This window comes from Gobio gobio (genome assembly GCF_949357685.1).
Source record: "Gobio gobio genome assembly, chromosome: 16".
NCBI classification, from domain to species: Eukaryota; Metazoa; Chordata; class Actinopteri; order Cypriniformes; family Gobionidae; genus Gobio; species Gobio gobio.
Genome location: NC_137109.1, coordinates 33,011,658 through 33,032,665, shown reverse-complemented (window position 1 = coordinate 33,032,665; position 21,008 = coordinate 33,011,658). Strand labels below are relative to the sequence as shown.

Genomic DNA, 21,008 nt, shown 5'->3' with positions numbered 1-21,008 from the left:
AATTTTGTGCCTGAAAGGGAAACTCCTACAAATGCATATGCAATAAGATCAGCCACAAAAATAACCCTATCCACACCTTTCCAGCGCTAATTAATCACTGCGTGCCTTTAGTAAATCCTGACAGTAGTTGTTTTTTTTTACGTCAAAAGAGGGTTTGCGCTGGCGCAAGCTGTTAGTAAATCTGGCCCTAAGAGTTTATTGCTAAATTAGCCAATGCAGGTGACGGCTATCGTTGCAGTTTTCAAATATTCCTTTCTTCTTTTGCGCAGAGTGGTCGATCTCAGTATGCAGAGATGTGAAGCCGTTACATGTTGACTTCTAAGCCCTTGCCATTTTCCAGATCGACCTATGTTCAATATCCTGATTGAGGCTAATCATTACACCAGCTTGCTGAGACAATAACTTTCTCTCAGACAGCGGGCTTTGCCAAGGACTCTGGGGATCTAATGTTTTTCCTGTGGCACACGGCCTCATGGCTTAAGGCATTAAAAGATTTCACTACACGCCACAATCTGACCCTTAGAGATATTGATGTCAAACGATGCAAGAATATTTTCACGTTAAAACCAGTGTTTTTCATTTCTAAATAGTCATTATAAAAGCATTACAAACATAGTGCTGGAATTGTTGGGACTAGTCAAAAGCCAGATCATATTTCACCTAATTTATTGGTGCAATTGAATTCCTGAAGATTTTCATTTTAGCAGGGGGCCGTGAAATGAGAATATTCCCACATTGTCATAATAACATTGTGCAGCAGAGGTAAAAAGTGTAAGGAGAGGACACTGAGAGAGCAGAAGATAGTGAATAATGGTTTGTCCCACTCAGCACTTAAAGGTTGGATCTCTATTACCAGCTGAGATAAAATGTCATTCGCGTCCCCGGGAAGAGTGGATTGTGATATTTAATGGTGGGTCCTGGGACTTGACTTTCTTTCCCAGAGCTCTCTATCTTCCTGCTACATTATTCACAGGGCTGTCAGCGAGCACCTGGCCAACATACAGCAGCACCTACGTCTACAGACGCACTGAAGGGTAGAAAATGGACTCTTCTCCAGCAAAGGAAGGCTTTTATTGAGAATGATGGTTCTGCCATGATGGCTTCACAGATGCATAGCACTGTCTTCAGAGCCCTGGAAAGATTCTTCTTTCATTTTGGGGATTTTTTATATTTATTTTCATTGATTACCATTGCGAGTTTTCTCCACATGATCTCAGAGAAAGCCTTGTTGGGCTGTTGAGCAACATAATTGGGCAAACGCTGACAAAATGCCCATAATGTGTGGGGATGTTATGGATGCACACTGTCTAAAACTGATGTGGTCTAATGTCTCAAAACTTTTGCACAACATCTGTTTATCAGGCTGTTTTAAATTATGTATCTAACAGCATGCTCGTTTCTAAATAAGAACATCACCCGTGCATTCGACCTACTAATAAGTACACACGCATTTGATTTAAAAAAAATTAGAACAGAACAATATGATGTACAAAAGCACACCGATGTAGAAAAATTATTTTCCAGATGCTCCAAGATAAACATTGATGGCTTTTTATAGAGATTTTTTGCGTTTGTCTGAAAATAGCTTCTATATTTCATGCTCAAAGGTTTATTCCCCCTCAACCCTTTGCCACATGTGGTGGATGAAATGCACAAAAAAAATAATAATAATAATAGTCAAGAATAAAAGCGTCTAAAAGACTATGTCAGTTATTTCACCTCATCGCAACCTGTTTGAGATCTATTTTTACCTGATAAAGACTATGAAAGCTTTTAAGAACCTTGAAATGTTAGACAAATGCTAGACATTTTACACAATCTGCCATTATTTGAAAGTACAGTAAAGTTCCTGTACAGAAAGTCCATCTTTTCTGTCGGTTTTTTATAGCTGTGTTTGATTGTTGTGCATTTGCATACTTTATGGAACAGAAAAAATGAATCATGTCCTGAAATAGATTAATGTAGTTTCCTGCTATATTTGTAAGTAACACTCAGCCATGGTGAACTGTCACACGTCACACAGCAGAGAGAGGAAAACAAATCCTCCATAAAGCTAATTTAATGAAGTCCCAAACGGCAACCGCTGCGTATATCTCTCTGGCTTTAAAGAAAAGAAACATCCCACAACACCACAAACTGTCTTTCAATGTGATTCTAAAGTGATGCAGAAAGTGACCAGTCCCAACTAGTAGTTGGGTTGTATGGAATTTACATTTAATACAAAGTTCTGCAGTACCAGAAATCCTCATTCAGCACAGTTTGGTACATGGCTTTGACAATAATGTGCTGCTATTTAATGGTGCAGACAACTACTTGTTATTATTTGTGTAGAACTGGAAGTACATTCACCATTACTGTTCACATTCATCACTCAAGTAAAGACTGTGCAGAGTTTAACACATAAGCTCTGTCCCAATACCTGCTGTTTATCTAGACAGCATTTTAAGACATCATAGGCCTCCCAAAGCAAAATCTGTCTATGTTGCCATAAGATACCCCATATGGGCCAAAAGAAAATAAATAAAAAGGACGATTTTACCCAATATTTGCCCCATCAAATAGAACTACAAGACAAACTGAGATGCTGTGTTCAGCTGGCCGATATGCTCAGAAAAATCCACAGAGCCACACAAAGTTTATACGTTTTGGGTGAAATCAACCAAGTTATTTATTTATTCATATAAATTAATATGTTTGCATGTATTAATTAAAAATTGACAGCCAAGACATTTATAATGTTACAAAATACTTATATTTCAAATAAATGCTGCTCTTTTAAACTTTCTATTCATCAAAGGAAAAAAAGTGTCACAAAATATTAAGCAGCACAACTGTTTTCAACATTGATAATAATAATGAATGTTCCTTGAGCAGCAAATCAGCATATTGGAATGATCTCTGATGCACTGAAGACTGGAGTAATGGCTGCTGAAAATTCAGCTTTGCCATCACAGGAATAAATAATCCAATATCCAATATTTGAAGCTTTGGTGAGACTTGATTCAAATACATTTTAAAAATCTTGTATTTGACAGCATAATAAATGGATATTTCACTATTGTCATGTTTTATCATCACTCTCATCAAACTTGTATCACTTTCTTTGCAGGGGAGAAAAAGATTCAGTCACGTTTCTGCTAAGAATATAAATGCAGATGCAAATGTAAATGAATATGGATTTTATACAAGGTCTTGTTATACTTCAGTCTGTTGATATTTTGCTGCATTTGTTTAGAACCATCTGTTATATTATTGTGGCAGGATTCTGACGAGATTTGTGCTTGAGAATGGAGCGTGCCACCAAGCAAAACAAAAGCATGTCAATCTGAATGTTGCTCAACACAGCATCAAAAACTATGATTTGTGATTTTCTGGTGTTTGCACTGCCAAGTTGGGCCTGAGCCCATCATTAGTGCCAAAGTTCTGGCAGATACTGTTCCCAATTTCCAGACAACTGTACAGCTGCCTGATTGATTAACAGACAAAAGAATTTATTTGAAGTCTCCAAACAAAGTTGCAAGACCATCTTCACTGAATTAGACTCACACAGTTTGGAAATAAATCAAAGGTATCTGCTCTTACATAAACCCCGTTTCCACCGAAATTACTCAGAATAATTTGTCCCAGAAACTTTTTTCAGAATAAATTTTTTTCCCCAGACCTGTTGCTGTCTGCGTTTCCATCGCGGTCTAAAGTACCGCAAAGATTAGTTCGGTGAGGTAGGACAGCGCGTGACTTTCCAGTTCCCGCTAGATTTCATCCTCCGCATATAAGCTTAATCAAGCCCGAACCTCATCGTCGGTCCATCGGTTGTATTTTTTAAACAACATTGTTGATTCGAATAGCACCACAACAGGCTTTTAAAAGGATTCCATTGTTCAAACTTTAGTTAGTGTGTAATGTTGCTGTTAGAGCATAAATAATACCTGTAAAATTATAAAGCTCAAAGTTCAATGCCAAGCGAGATATTTTATTTAACAGAAGTTCCCTTTCAAAGCCTACAGCGAACGGCTGGCTTGGACTACATCCTGGTACTTCCTTCTTTAATTACGTCAGTAGAGCAGTAGAACAGACTAACCTCCGCCCACAAAGAAACGCGAAAAAGGGGGCGCGGTCTTGTTGCTGTCCCACGTGGAGAAGCGGACGGTCGCGGGGAGAAAAGGAACTGTTGCGTTGAGTGTGTTTATCGCCATGTCATCGAGACGCTGTTATTTTCATCCAGGAGTCAAATCACCTTTGTTTGGCTTTCCCAGGGACGCTGTAGAGATTATTGAACGCATACATCTCTCCGTTAAGAGGCGTGACCTTTCCAACGTGCGCTAAGCTGCTGTCAAATTACAACACAGGAACCGCTTTCACGTGCGCTAAGCTGTGGTCGAATCACAGCACAGGAACCGCTTGCACAATCAGAACTCGTTACGTGTTTCTGAAGGAGGGACTTTATAGAACAAGGAAAATCACCAGCCGTTTTTAGGACAGTGGAAACAGCGGTATACAGATAAGTAAATAGTGTGAAAAATACTGTGTTTTTTTACACGCGAAACATGAACACATGTTATATTGCACACTGTAAACACAATCAAAGCTTCAAAAAAACACGAAGAACGGGACCTTTAAAAATGGTGATTGAAATAAAATGTTGCGTGGAGTCAGCCAATGAAAATGCTGCCGTGAACTCAACCAATCAGCATGTTTAGCGCCCTAGTCACAACCCCCCAAAAGTTCCATTTTGAGGAGAAAATATTTACCCGGAACTTCATTTAGACCCTGGTTCCTGCAGTCGAAACACACAGACTACCACCCCAAAGTTATTGGGGAAACTTCCTGCGGTGGAAACACGGCTATAGGTTTAACCTTATTTGCTTCAAAGCATCAACTACTTTTAACAGTCTGAATAATAAGTGAAGAAATCATTTATCTGGGTAAAAGAAACAGCTCTGGGTGAAATTTTGCTTGTACAAGTAGCGTAACTACGGTGGCCCAGTAGTGCACAACACAACGAAATATAAAAAGCCAACTTAAGTTCACAACACAACGAAAACAAGCCACAACACAACGAAAAAGCCACAATACAAATAAATCAAGCCACAACACAACGGAAACAAGCCACAACACAACGAAATCAAGCCACAACACAACGGAAATGCTCCCAACCACTCGGGGGTACTCGGAGCGCTGTAAAGTTGCCACTGTTCTATAGAGTCGGCAATCTTACAAAGAAATCAATACCACAATTAGTTTTAACAGTATGTAGGCTAACCATTGTTTATCTATATGAAATATTAATTTAAAATTACCTACATGCACTATAGCTGCATATTTATGCTCGAGAATGCTTTGACCCGATACCACGGCGCTAAGGGAACATCTACCAATTCCACAAATTGGTTGAAACGTATAATTTGTATGAATTAAAATTACTTTTAACATTTAAAAACAGACATGTTAAAATTCCACAGCTTGATTGTATTGGTAAAATTGACTTAATAATGCACAACACAACATTGGAATTTGAGAAAAAAAAAAAAAAAAGTTTATTTAATTCATACAAATTATGTTTCAACTTGGTGGAATTGGCAGACGCTCCCTTAGCACCGAGGCAGCGTGTCAAAGCGTTCTCGAGTATATGTGCTATGCAGCTATTATGCACGTAAGTGATTTTTAATTGATATTTCATGTCGATATACAACTGCACACTTAAAACTGATCGTAGTGTTTAAATAGTTGTAAGATTGGCGAATCTATATAGAACAATGCAAGGGAAACTAACTTTACCGCACTCCGAGAGTCCCCTAGTGGTCGGGAGCATTTCCATTGTGTTGTGGCTATTTCGTTGTGTTGTGGACTTTTCGTTGTGTTGTGGATTTTTCTTTGTGTTGTGGCTTGATTTCGTTGTGTTGTGTCTTGATTTCGTTGTGTTGTGGTTTCATTCCGTTGTGTTGTGGATTTATTTCGTTGTGTTGTGAACTACTGGGCCACCGTACGTAACCATATCCAAACCAGGTGGCATTGAAAGCCACATTGCAATCAAACAACATCCAGATGGCATTGTGGGCCACACATTGGCAAGGATCAAGAATAGGCTGTGGCTAGAGCAGGAAGATCACACCACCGTCATTAGTTTGTTATCCAACAGTGTCATCTTGAGATAATGGACATTTATGGATTCGCAATGATGGATGAAAAGAGCTTTTTCTGAGAGTCGCCTTGCTGCAGCGAACCCAAATTACATTGTGAATGACGTGAAAATAATGTAATGCTGGTGCCTTCAACATTTAATGTGATTTAAGGGACTGTTCGGAAGTCGATTCAATGTAGAGTCTTGAAATTGTCATGCTTTTTTAATCCAGGATGAAAGATCCTGAGGCCTGAGCCTGAGACCGATGACAAGTGGCACGGAGGGCCCTTGACCTCTATATCCGATTCCATTTGAGGGGCGCAATAAAAGGATATGGAGAGGGTGAATGAGTTGTGACCCTCAACTTCCTCGTTTTATCTCAGTGTCCTATGAAGTGGGCAGTAGAGGTCCTGACCTGCACGTGTTCACCCTCACACAGAGTCAAAAATCAATGTCTTTCAGGAAAAAAAGTACCCAATAGACCGAAACCTGTGTGGGCAGGCACAAAACATTTAAAGCCGGTCGTGTTGTTGGTGGTTTAAAAAAATAATTATGAATAAACAAACAGAAAGGAGACCAAGTCTCAAAAGAATGGAAACATGGATGAAAATTATAATTGCAATCAAATATGAATGAATAAACTGTGGCCCTGCTATAACATAGAAGGTTATTAATAGATCTGAACTGTTTATACAAAGGCATAAACAAATTCATTTCGCCATAAATGAGAGTTTGGATGGTTGGTCTTGGCAGGCTGGTTTGTGCACGTTACATATTCAGGTTGTGAGCGCCAGCTTTCACATCCCCGAGTGAGAGTGGGTGGAAGCTTTTATTCGTTAGACGAAAGCGAAAGAATTATAGATTTTGTATAGCACTATCTGAGGAATCCGAATTCTTTTCTCACAATTTTGTCTGTGATGGGAGATTTAAAACCCTGAATCTCAACTTGTTCGGTGAGGATGAATGTTTGCACTTGGCGATGTGAGAGATGATTATTGACATGCTGGCTCGAGAGTGATGTAGCGGGCTACCAAAATATTAATCTGCAATGAGAACAAAGCGCTGATGTTGTCGCTCTGCAATCATATGCAATATCATGCAATTCTTAAGAGGGAAAAATATATAGCATATATCAGACAAATGGGAATTACACAAGCATTTAGTACGTGCTTCAGTGAATGTTTGAGTGATTGAGCAAACTTACATTCAGACATAGTTTATTAACTGACTTTGGCTGGGTTTCCCCAAACACTAAGTAGGACAGTAGAGTGTAAAGTATACTTAGGCCCAATCCCATTTCTACCCCTTAGCCCTTCTCTTTCCCCTACCCCTTCGTTTAGCGCGTTCACGTGACGGGGTAGGGGTGTCTCGATTCTTTTTTGGCTGGAGTGGTAGGGGTAAGGGCAAGGGCCAGATAGCCCTTCAAACGAAGATTTTTCAGGACCACACTTCGAACGAAGGGGTATGAGGAGTTTCCCTCCACCGACTACCGTGCTGCATAGAATGTGTGTGTGTTGCCACTCGGGATCGATAACTGCGTGTCGCCTGGCTGCCGTTTCTCCGTAGCTTGCTAAACGCACTATTTGCGGGATTTGAACACATATAATAATATGTGTTAAAAAATAATATAATAGTTATAAAATATATATCTGGTCATCCTTCATAACGCAGTCGATATTTACAATACATATCATCTGTAAACTCTCGCGTTACCAAGGCAACGACTGATTTGACGTATAACGTATGAACATTATCGCAGCACCACAGTAGACGGAATGCACGGAATGGAACGGTTAATAAACAAAGAGAACAGTTTGGTCCAATGGAAAAGCGGCTTCACTAGTCTTGTATGTTCTGTATCATCTTAGGAAACTCTGGCTCATATGTTTTTGAACTGAAAACGAGCGACATTTTATTAAGTCCAAATACAGGTGTGAGGTGTAATGGTATAGTAGTGGTGTCCCATTTCTTAGGGGAATATTTTCACCCCTACGCCTTGGCACTCTGTTTCAAGGGGATATGGGAACAGGTAGGTGTAGGGGTAGGGGAAGGCGAAGGGGTATAAAATAGAATTGGGATTGGGCCTAAATCTCTAAGACACTCTTTCCAAAAGCATTGTTATCAAAGTCATACATAAGTGTGTTTTTTTCCAAGTCAGTCACAGTGAAAACTGATCTTTCTCCAAAAAAAAATCTTCTTTTGTGATTTTGTGCAGAAAAAGAAAGTCATACATGGAAGGAAATGAGGATAAGTAAATGATTCCTATTTAAATTTTTTGGTGAACTATCGCTTTAAAGTCAGATTAAGGGCACTTTCACACCTACCTTGTTTGGTCCGGATTTTCAGACTTTTCAGTTTGGTCCGAATCAAAATTACAGGTGTGAAACCTCCCCCGTACCACGGTCTGGACCAAACAGATGAAATTTGGATTTGGAAATTTGGAAACAGATGAGTCCGACGAAAAGAGGTAGTCTCGGTCTGGATCAAACTGAACAAAGGATCGGTTTGTAGTGTGAAAGCATTTTCTGTATGGTTCGGACTTTCACACCATTTACAGGAAGTTCCTGGTTATGTTTAAATATTATAATGCTATTTTTAAATTTCATCTAGGCTACATTGATTATGAAAAGTGAAAAGATGCGCAATATGTCAGAAGACAGAAGGTCAGAAATGATTTTGAAAGAAATGTTGCATGATTTTGCTTAGAAAGCCTTTCTTTAATGTGAATTTCGTTTTGTATAAATTGTATCTTATTTTTAATCAACGTTTAATCAGATAATTGCCTGGTTTTAATAAATAAGAAGCAAATAGTCTATATTAGACAATAATCGCGGGAGCGATCACATGCTGTGCGCATGAACTGGAGCGCGTCTCAAATAAACCGAAACTCAGCAGGCTACTTGTCTCACAAACATGAGAAATATGTGTATATAAAGCTTGAAATGTCCACTTTTAAACGTAACGAAAAGAAAACAATCAAGCAATGTGCACTGTTTAATAGTGGCAACGATATGTGTCCGTTCATTCATTCTTGTCAAAGATGCTGACGTCAGACGCACGTCCGTTTACAAACCAATCAATGTCCAGATGCAGCCCACATAGATGATGACGAGTGGACATAAGTGTGTCATGTAAAGTTCTTTAGTCCGCTCGCATAATTGCAATGTGAAACCAAACCAAAACTAACCGAATGTATAAAATGTATCAAAACATGAGCTTCAGTTTGGACCTTGGTGTGGACTTTCAGGTGTGAAAACGCCCTAAGTCTCCAACAAAACAAGCAGGACAAGAGATGACTTCAAAATGACTATTTATATTTCTTACCAAAGCCATACTTATTCTTTATTCTATATTCACTAATGTTTTAATAAAATAATAAATGTAAATGTCTCAACAACATACTGTAATATGACATTTCCATGTTTTATAGTATGACGTGTATTTCCAAATATTGGTGAAAGTTTTGGCCTTAGTTCAGCACTGTTAGGACTATTGGTTCTTGTTATGACGCCCATAAGTTCTACTTCATAATAAGCGTTCTATGTGCTAATTTGGGGAAGAGGTGCTGCTTCATCATCAAATAATGTAGAGTACAGAATAAGTTACGCAGAATGATAAGAATGATGAGCAGCGTTTTATGGAAACTCTGCCCTAATACTGTATCTTACAATGATCTGAAAGTTTTTGCAGTATCTGACTCTATGCTAACTGTGACAAAGGGAAATTCATTAGAAAGCTTTGGAATGATAAAACTTTAGCTTTGAGTAAATATTCCATTGTGAAATTTTTGAGCAAACACTACATCTGCAATCTTTCTGTATGCTTACGCTGCCTTCACATGCTATCGAAACTTTTGTAAATACGAGTTTCCTGGGTAAAAATTGCACATGTCCTGTTTACCACTGGGAAGTTCGGAAATAATTTTGATACCCAAATTCCCGAGATGGGAGTTTCATGATAGGTATGATTTATCAGCCCACACCAGCTAGATCATCTTATCTGGTCATTAATGTTGTGCATATTTACGTATATGAGTAGCCATTTGAAGCGTATTGTATGTTTTATACACACCAAAAATAGCCTGCATTTTACCGAAATTACAGAAGCGGCAGAAAGCGGACTGATAGCATCGTAAATGTTTATATGGTTGTCAGTGCTTGACACATATAAAGTTGGATTTAATAAGATTCTCTTATTACAAAACAAAGCACTTGAATGCAACAAGCTCGTAATCACGCCTTCTGAAGTGGGAATTATGAAATTTCCGATAGCACGTGAAGGCAGCATTACTGATGTCACATGTGGCTGTGTAGCGAATCCAACATGTATGACACAGAACGAAAAAAGATACACTTTAATAAAAACACAACTCTACACACTTAACATTAACGCAAAACAATGAACAAACACATTCTTACTCCCAATTTGTCACATATTGACGCTTGGTTGGGACCCCTCTGCGTCAATTTTTAACACACAGGGTACCCCTTTAGCTTAATTTTTTGGCGAGCAGGTCACTTCATTGATTTCAGTTGTTTGCCCAATGCGTCAGATCAAGACGCATTTAATTATTTGCATTTGTAAAATTAGACATGATTTTATAAATATTTAAAGGCTATTTTTATATTTTGGAGCAACTAACCCCACTCCTACCCTAAACCTACCCACTTCTCAACAATATAAAACACGTAATGTTGACAGGCAAATAAAAGTACAGTCACAGGTATTTATTGCAAAAAGCTGGCCAAAAACAGTATAAAAGTATTAACTCATGTTGTCTTCTGAAGTCATACGATATCTTCATGTAGAAGTCAAATCTTATTCAAAAGATACACCTGACTCTTTAGCATGACACAATCGGTCACGAGACACACGAGAGCCAATGACATTTTACAATCAAAGCTGACGTAATGATGCAATTGATCACGAGACATACGAGAGCCAATGCAATTTCACTATCAAAGCTGGTGTAACATTTCTCCAGGCAGCAATTTTTGAATGTGTGCATCATGTTCGGCGGATGAAGACACTTGGAATATTAAATTTTTTGAATAAATTGTGTCTGCAGTCGTATCTGCCTGTTATTTCCTGTGTTTTATGTCATATAATACACAAATGGGTAGGTTTAGGGATGGGATGGGGTTGGGTTACATGTTCAAACGTGTCTAAATAGCGTAAATAAAATAAATGTAAATAAAATGATGCTGGCTGATTAAATTGAAAATCACACTCCAACATGTCATAATGGTAAAATCATAAACCAATATATAATTTCATCATGTCAATAATACTCCCATGCACAGGAAAAAAATCATAACCCAATATAGAATTTCATCATGGGGATAACAGTCCCATGCCCAATGTGTCTGTGTATGACACCAAAGGTTTCTTATTGAAATCAACAGAGTACCCTGCATATCGAAAAATTATGCTAAAAGGGGTACCCTGTACATTAAACATTTATGCTGAAGGGTACTGCCCAAGCGTCAGTATGTGACGAGTTGGATGTGAGAACATGTTGCATGAACAGAGGAAAACTGAGGGCTTAAATACACAAGGAAAGATAATTACCGGAAAAGGGAACAGGTGTGAACTAATCAGGAACCATGACAACTAATAATGAACGTGAACTCAACCAAAATGACAATGAAAACCATGGAAACAAAACAGAACTGAAAAAAAACATGAAAATGACAAATGTTTTTTGTACTTGAATTTACACTTTAATGCTAAATATTTTAATATGAACCTGATTTGTTATTTGTGCTTGAAAATGTCTACAATGCTAATTTAATTGATCTTTTTTAATTCTACAAATGGGACACAAGAAAGGGAACTGTTGCGTGTGTTTTATAATACATGCAATGCTTTTCTTTTCTTTCTACTACCCCAGTTCCTTTTATCAATATTACAAAATGGCAAAAAGACACAAAATCTTTCATTTTCATGACAATGTTTGAAGATTTCCCCCCCTCATCATAAAACACAGCCATCTAGGCTCACAGTTGGACAATTAGAAATACCAAAAGAGGTCCAAGTCAATTTCTCAAATTGATTCCAGAACAATATTGTATTTATAATTGAGAGCAACACTTTCCAAAAATCCTAAAGCCCAGATAAAGACACCCTCCATCTGTGCTGCGGGATCCAGAAAAGGCATTTTGAGGATTTTTTTTAGGCCATCAAAACCTAATCCTGCTATAAGCCGATCAATTGCATTATATATAGCTACAGACTGTAACCTTTAAGGCAAAGTCCTCTTGCTGAACCGTAATAGAAAAAGCAGAACAGACAAAGAGACAATTTGACACAGTAATTATCTCTATCAGTTTTGTGCTGCTTATGAAGCTAAAGCTGCACTGGCACACTGTGTGACCCGTTTCGCATGTATCACTCTGTACTTAGACCATCAGACCAAACTCTCCTGCCACCCAGAGTAATGAGAATGCATCAAACACAGGCCTCATCAGCTTTTCCGTTTGAAGTTTGCCTACAGAAAAAAAAAAAAAATGAAAAAGCCTGCGAAAACAACACTTGAATGGCTTGCTGGCCATGTGGAGATTATACCCGATTATTTTACATTGCAAGAGAAACTCATTCAATCTCTAAGCTGCCACGATGGTTGTACACTCCTGGACACGCAATTTTGGGCATTGTTGTGGAAAAGTAAAAATGCATATGGAAAACAAGCTGGCCTCGGTGTCTACAATGATCAATGGAGCAAACACCTTGATGTCATAAAGAAAGGTGGGGAAATGTTGGCAGACGTGACAGATGGTTGGTTAAGCATGCTGCCTATGGGTGAGGGACGCCTTTACATGGACGCACATACCTAGAACTGCCTCTGTCTACCCCTCTGGGCGTGCCAAGAAGTTTTTCCTAGTAGCCTGTCATGATATGCATTTCGATAAAGGTATTTATCACCAGACCGAATAATTATAGTGGATATAGATAATGTGGATTCTCCATCATTGGGCTAAATGGAAATGTGGAGCAGATACTAACTACACTGCAAGGGAAAATAAGGTCTCAGTTCTTAAACATCGTTATAAGATCAGAGATTTCTCTCTGATCTTATAATGATGTTTAAGAACTGAGACCGCATCCCTCATTGGCCTTAGGGGGTGAGAACGTATACACACAGAGCCTATATACACTCCTCTCATGTGAACACACACTGCAAACACCCACACACACAGGGGCAAGAGAAAGAAAGACAGAGAGAAAGCTTCACAGGCACTGAAGATCCTGATAGGGGTCATTTATCCTCTGATAATAGCGACCAGGCCAGACAAAAGCAGAGGGCAGCTGGGTTTCCAGGCTATTTCCTGGCCAAACGAAGAGCTTCTCTAACTTTTGTTCACAGTGATGACTTTTGTCACAATGTCTTTCTTGGCCAGACTGTAGAGGCTTCTAACATCCCTTACAAGAATACAAATTAGCTAAGGGTTCTTTAAGGGGAAAAAAGTTATTTTAACGTTGAAACAAAATCTGGCTTATACATACTAATGTTTGACGACAATCTTTCTCTCTTTTTTGTATGTGGGATGTCTCCAACATTGATTAATTCTCTTTACAGATGTTCATTTAGTCATGAATATAATCGTTCAGCTCGGTGATTGGCCTCGTCTGATAATATAGTGTTTTATTCAGAAAAAGAAGTTCTTACTTTTTAACTTTTATGTTACTGGATGAAAATATTTGTCCACCTTTATAAAAGTTTAAATGAAGTACAAGATCCAAATTAATATTAGAGGGCAACACAGTTTCACATGAACATCCAGTTAAAGCTTATGGAAAGCAAAGACTTGTATCCACAGCAGCGCAGCACTGCTGAAATTTTGTTTTATTGCCTATATTGAAAATAGTCTTGTTTGGATCTTCCCCGAGAAGCTAGATCTCAGTCTATGTCATATATCTTCAAGCGCTTCATTAAAAATGGATCATCTTAAATGATACCAGCAATGAATATGGTTTATAGCTAAAACAGACTCTGATATATGACTCTCTACAGGGGTAGTATTTATGTCTTTAAAAGAGAGAGAGAGAGAGAGAGAGAGAGAGAGAGAGGTGGGGGGGGGGTAGATTTCCTACTTAAAGAGAAATTTCCCACAAAAGTGAAAATGTACACACACTCATGTTGTTCCAAATCGCTATGACTTTCTTTATTCTGTGGAATATGGATTTGGACCTCAAATATCTGATTTTCAGTATTTAAAAGAAAGACTTTCTTTTCCTCATAAAGGAAGATATTTTTTTTGAAGTCACAAAGGTTTGATCATTTGAAAAAAAAATTGTGAACAATATTGCATATATTAAATATTAATCTGCATATCAGTTCAATCAGTTTATTACAAATAAAGGCAAAACTACCTGATACATAAGGCATATCAGTAAAAGTGATTTCAGAGAGCGATGGAGATGGAAACGTAACAGGTGTACTATAAGGAATGTTTGTGCTTTTCACCCTGCATCTGAGCGGCTCTGAAACCATTACCCACAGCATTTGTACTGCTCCTGCTTTCTTTTCAAAGGTTGCATTGCATTGCAGTGGTGCATTGCAATGCAACAAATCTAGACCATTGCAATGGCATGCCATGCTGCAGTCAATGAGAGTGATTGGTTTTACAGCATCAAACATCCAAAAAAAACACGGTATAGCCAATTCATCCACACTGATTGTGGAATTGGTCAAATAGAAAGACAAAATGATTCATTTACAGTTGTTCATCTGTTTGGATACATTTTCAAATTTTCACCTATATGTTATAATGCAGAATTTGCATTAGGAATGCATTAGGAACGAAGAAATTCAGGCTTTATATGGGTTGCCAAAGAAACATCTCAGAACAATTTACAGTCAGCCTCAATGAGGTCTCTGAGGAAACTCATCCCACACCTTTAAAAGTGCAGCTTAATTGTTACAGTAAATCACACTGTCTCACATTTGCATGAATTCTTTACACACTGATGCCTACAGTAAGAGACCCTGGACTACAGACACATAAATCTGTTTGCGTCAAATTTATAAAGAATATTTTTTATCGTCACATTTTTATTAAAATATTTGTAAAATATTTTACTGATGTTTTAAAGTGTTGATCTTACCTAAGATGACAGACTGTAAAAACCCTAGAAATATACCAAACACTGATGTACAAAAAGTAGGCTAATCATTGATGAAAAATGTCCTTTTTACATTTTAACACCCGACTGACTAAAAAATAAGTATAGTCACTCTCCAGAGTTGTCTATAACTTTATATAATAATGACTAGTTCCTCTGGAGAAGGCTGGATACATGGAGCACAGTGCTATAATACAGCTTTAACGTGTTTTGCATAGCAGACTGGAGAGATTTCGGGAAAGATGGAGAGAGATACAGAAGCTGAACGACTGTGCAGAGAAACTTGACCTCATTCTCTTAATGGAATGCTGTGAAGCAGACAGCCCACTCTCAGCTACATCATTATATTTTGACTCAAACGGACCAAGTCCCAGACCCAAGCCAGCATAGAAGAAAAATAGCTTTCAATATGCTGGTCAAATATTACTGCTCACCTGCATGTCTGAATCAGACAACCATTTTTTACAAACACAAGGCTATTTTGCAGAGACATACAGTACAAATACACATTCAGTGGGCTCCAAAAGTATGAGATTTTTCTAATACAATATAATTATTTTTCATTACAAATTATGCATATAATACAATTTATTATATGCTTTTAAATTAGATTATATATCCCAGATTTTCAAAATGTACTTTTGCATCCCACTGTATAAATCTAAATATTAAATGTTAGTGAACTTAAATATAGGTATATTACTTGGTTTATTTAGTCACAAATGTGTGCATATTATAAACTATACTTTGACAAGAGCTTCTCAGAAGTGAATTCTTATTATATTAAACATTATTTCACACCAAACAAGGGGGTCGCAGCAGTAAATCGAGTCTAATGTGACATGTAAATTGAGCGTGTGCATTTCAGAAACTATTTCATTTGATCAATGCCGTGAAAACTAAACATGAGACACTACAGATCATCCATTAGACATGTTTAGCCTACAGTGAGTAGGATTACATTCCCTTATTTTTCTCCTTTTCTCTTTTAAAGCACACATATCCATTCTGTCAGAAATAACCACCGCATGGCAGAATAAACAAATATTTTAAAACCTTTACTTTACTTTTTCCTCTACTAATCTTGCATATGTTTCCAACTCAGTAGTGAATATATGAATGTAAATTTAAGGCTCGGCACAGACTATTTTTTCTCTTTTGAAAGCAGAAACCAATAGATAAATCACAACAGTAAATAAAAAGTCCACCACAGGGAAAAAAAGCTATTTATGTGTCCTCGGAAAGAAGAAAAAAATCAATACAGATGTATGTGCTTTGACATGCATGTATTTTTCATATATAGACAATTTGCTTTTTCAAAGACACTCCCTAATCCACAAGGCATTAGGGTTTTCAACGCACACCAATTTGCACTCCAAACTTTAGTGGGCCCCTCTTCATCCACCATATAACACTTGTTCGCAGGCCCAGCAACACCCTGCGGATCCGCACACCAATATGAGTGACTTTAACAAAGCCATCTACGATTCGGCACAGGCCCAGAGGAAGTGTCTAGCAGTTCTCTGCACCGCTTGCTCATATGCTTCAGGAAATTATGTTATTTTCTCTGAAATGCCTACAACTCCCGCTGTGCCCCTTAGGCTGAAAACATAACCAGTGGATCCATTAATATTGTCATCTTAACCAGTCATTGGCAACTGATTGTTAGCTGTAACCAATTATATCCATACCCTTGAGTGACTCAAGGTGACTTTGTCTTGACTTGCTAAAGGGTATTTTTTCATTTTTGCAGTTTTACATCACCAACATTTACTATCAGGGAATTTTGCCCAATTTAAGAATGTAAGGTTACATTTGAGAATGAAACACAGCTGGACTTACCATTCTCCGGATCCGATTTGTTGTCCTGCTCTGTGTCTGTGAGTGTTAAAACAGAGTTGGACCGGCTAGACAGTCGCGAATCCCGCCTGTGTGACTTAACCCATAGCATGGCGCAGTCGGGTGAAATGCCCCCTGCGTTCTGGATATGGTCTGCTCCGCTGAGCTGAGTATGATGACTGAGTCCGGTCTCAGCGCAGAAGCTCAGACCACGACGAGGAGCAGGGCCACATATCCCAAGCTGCCGCAGTGACAGACTTTGGCCTGCAAGATACAAAGTGCATACTTAATACCGACAGCGTATGCAAAACATGTAGTAAACAAAATAACTGTAAACTTGCTGAAAATAACATTCACACACTATTTAATTATTTAATCTTGCATTCAAACTCTTGCAGTATGTCCACTTTTATACCAAAAAAATTGCTCTTAAAGATGCTGTTCATGTTTGTGAACTTCTGTGGTGACTATTCTTTTAAACCAGGGAGATATTATTTATTTATTTAAAAGATGTATGTTTTACATTTGTGTTTTTTGCTCTGCCTCGCAAAACAAAGACTAATTTCACTGCAGAAAATAATTAAAAAAAATAAGAAAGCACTACGGACATGAGCAGACAAGAAAAAAGAGAAAAGTACTATTTGTGTTGCAAATGCTACTTGATATTTTTCATTGTTACCTTTTCTTAAAGAAATGATTTTAGATAATGGTGAATAATGGTGGCTTTTATTCATAACAATAACGTCACAGAAACAGTATTAACCTTATCAATACATTTTTACAGAACACAAAATGACAAACCAAGCGAAAATGGACAGTTTCGCTCAGAAGAAAATATAATATTGATTGATACGAATAAAATAGGAGTTATATTACAAAAGTCCAGGTTAATCCAAGCATTGGAATTTGATTCATAGTTGCTCTGTTTTTGAAGTCCATAAAAAGTGCATCTGTCCATCAAATAAAGTGCTCCACACAGCTCTGGGGTGTTAATAAAGGCCTTCTGAAGCGAATCGATGCGTTTGTGTAAGAAATATATTCATATTTAAAACTTTATCAAGTAGAGTTCCAGCCGTGACGCCATGACGAGCCTACCTGGTCGCGTTAGTCTTTCGATCGGCAGGGGAACTTTCCACAATTTTTCCATAAATTGAACAGGGAAGGCGTCGGCCAAAAGTTTACTTGATAAAGTTTTAAATATGGATATTTTTCTTACACAAACGCATCGATTCCCTCCAGAAGGCCTTTATTAACACCCCAGAGCCGCGTGGAGCACGTTATTTGATGGGCAGATGCACTTTTTATGGACTTCAAAAACAGAGCAACTATGAATCCAATTCTAATGCTTGGATTAGCCTGGATTTTTGTAATATACCTCAGATTGTATTCGTCTGAAAGAAGAATGTCATATACACCTAGGATGACTTGAGGGTGAGTAAATTATGAGCTAATTTTAATTTTTGGGTGAACTATCCCTTTAACAGTTTGCATTATTTGTCACAGGCATATTTAACTTACTTCTTACCTTTCTGTTTTTTCATCAGGTGACTTTCTGTGCAGCTTAATATGAATGTGGTTTAGCTCTACCTCTTCCAAACCAGGAAAATGCGAGGATTTACTACACAGTACAAAATAGAAACCGTTCCACTTCAGATTGAAATTCACCTTGAGACTCATCACCTCTCTATTTATTTCAGCTCTGCTTTTAAAACCATATTCTTGTACCTGCTAGCATATGCTGAGTGCTTTATGACTAAAAGCCCACAGTTGGTAACACATCAAAATGAAAACACCGAAATTTTAATTATGAGTCCACTCATAGATGCGAAACAAAATAACTCAACACAAGTGCTGACATTAATTACCACATGAGGGCATTATCTGAAATACACATTTTGAAATACTGCAAATTGTGGTAACCAATGCAGGGCAAACTGCCACGATTTAGCTGGGCTGTGATTAAAATAAAATGACGGAACATTTGAATCATGAATACAGGCAAGGTTTCTCTCCCTCGCCATTTGTGCCAACCAGGCACAAACACGGCTGCTAATTAAGGACGCCCCCCTAAGTGTAACAGCCTAAGGTTATGGAGCGCACTATAAAGCACAATTAACCAACTAAGTGTATTTCTAATGAAATTAAATTTGAATGAGCAGTATCCTACCCTTCCACTTAAAAAGTGTCTTATCATGAGATACACCATCAAATATTTATAAAATAGTTTGAATAGTTTGTGAATAATCAGCAAGTGAGTGTCTGCTAGGCTCTATGGAGAAAATCAAAATGAAATGAAAATGAAGTTTACCCATATGCCAGACCCGAATTCTGCTGTCTAACAGAAGTGTTTTGACTGATTTAACTTAGACTGCTTTAATGACAAGTTGAAATAATATATGAAACTTTGTAAATTAAACTAATAAAAAATTCATTGAGGGCTTACATTGCGTTGCAAAAAACTACCTCTACCACTTTTGTAGCTTGGTCTACGCATAGTATATACAATTCATAAAAGGTATTCAAGCTGATCAGTTAAATTGCTACCTGCAACCAATGGGATCAGAATTTAACTGATTTAGAAAAAAGTGTTCACTGGATGGTAAATGATCTGCAAAGTTGTTCCTTTAAGAGATATAATAAAATCGCTACCCGTGTTACATTGTAGTTGTAATTAAAAAGAGGGAAAATACAAAACATTTGAGAAATTAAATAATTGTGTATTCAGGATTATCTGCTAACACTTTTGTAACCACAAAAATAATGAAATTATTGTAGAAATATTGTCTATTTTGGTCACTGTACTGTATTTTTTTATTGTAAAACGGAGAAAATGCTTGATTTCTGTGGATTTTATTGTATATCCAATCAAAAATATAAGCTACACTGCATTTATAATGATAAAATATGTTCTTAAGCCTAAAATTTGCTTGGAAAATAATGTCTTCTTTGTGTGGTCAAGAATATTTTTTCAAGGACATGGGATTTATTTTCTGGATAAGACTGAATTAAATCTGAAGATTTAGCTTCTGTTTGGGTTAGAGCTCAAGGTGAAGTTCGGTCACATTACTGATGGTGATGTACCACAGTATGCCACTGTATCTTAGGACTTATTTCATTTATAAAGTTATCATTTATTGATCCTCACTACAGTATTAAATTGTTGCATGCTGAAACATTTTATACCAAATATTTTTACATATAGTATAACCTCTTTTTTGTGTATATGTCTACAGGGACATGTTTATTCAGTTTAGTGCTGCATACTGGGTTTTTTTATTTATTTTTTTATATGTTTTGTGTTTAGCATTTCAAACGTCTGTTTTTCTTTTCCTTGTTGGTTTTGAAAACATCCCATTTGCAAGCCTGAAGGACTCCAGAGTCTCCTGTCCATATGGTGAATGTTAAAGAGCACTTACCTGGAGCTCTGCATTCCTCAGTGTCCCTTGGCACCATGTCTGGCATACGATGCCCATAAAACCCCTGGGTGGATGGGTGTTGATCAAAGGCCTTCAGCGTCTCACTGGAGCTATAGGATTTCTGGGTAAGGACAGAGGATGAGCCGGTCTGACGGCGGTTGCCAGGACCCTCCCTGTAGCCCTCCCCCTCCTCTCTGTCTCCTTCCCTCTCCCAGTCTCTCCCTCGTTCTCTCCTGCTCCGAGAGAGAGAGCAGTAAGGACGACGCTCCTTCACCTCCATGTTACATTCATGCTGTGTTCCTCCTTTTTTACACTTCTCTTTTGCTTCTGTCTGTTCTAGTTTACTCTTTTCAAGTTGTCGGCCTTTCTGTGCACCTCTTTCTTCACCCTTAGTTCGACTCCCCCTGCTTAGAGAGACAAAAAGCACTGCTTAGTGAAAGAAAGAAACCGGTAAAGAGGGGAATACAAGAAAGAAACAAAGCTTTAAAGAAATGTCACTCCTGCTTAGT

The 21,008-nt window shown here is 37.8% G+C and overlaps 1 protein-coding gene across 1 annotated transcript in view; it reads right to left on the bottom strand.

Annotated features, from left to right (window-relative positions):
* LOC307140022 (teneurin-3) overlaps positions 1–20,779 on the bottom strand; it is a gene marked incomplete at its 5' end in the record, with an annotated part of 149,674 nt that extends 128,895 nt beyond the window's left edge. Inside the window, 2 exons of the mRNA XM_079839264.1 lie at positions 17,087–17,347; positions 20,500–20,779. Coding sequence (XP_079695390.1) covers positions 17,087–17,347; positions 20,500–20,779 — 541 coding nt within the window. The remainder of the gene's footprint in view (positions 1–17,086; positions 17,348–20,499) is intronic.
* Between the last annotated feature and the right edge of the window lie 229 nt (positions 20,780–21,008).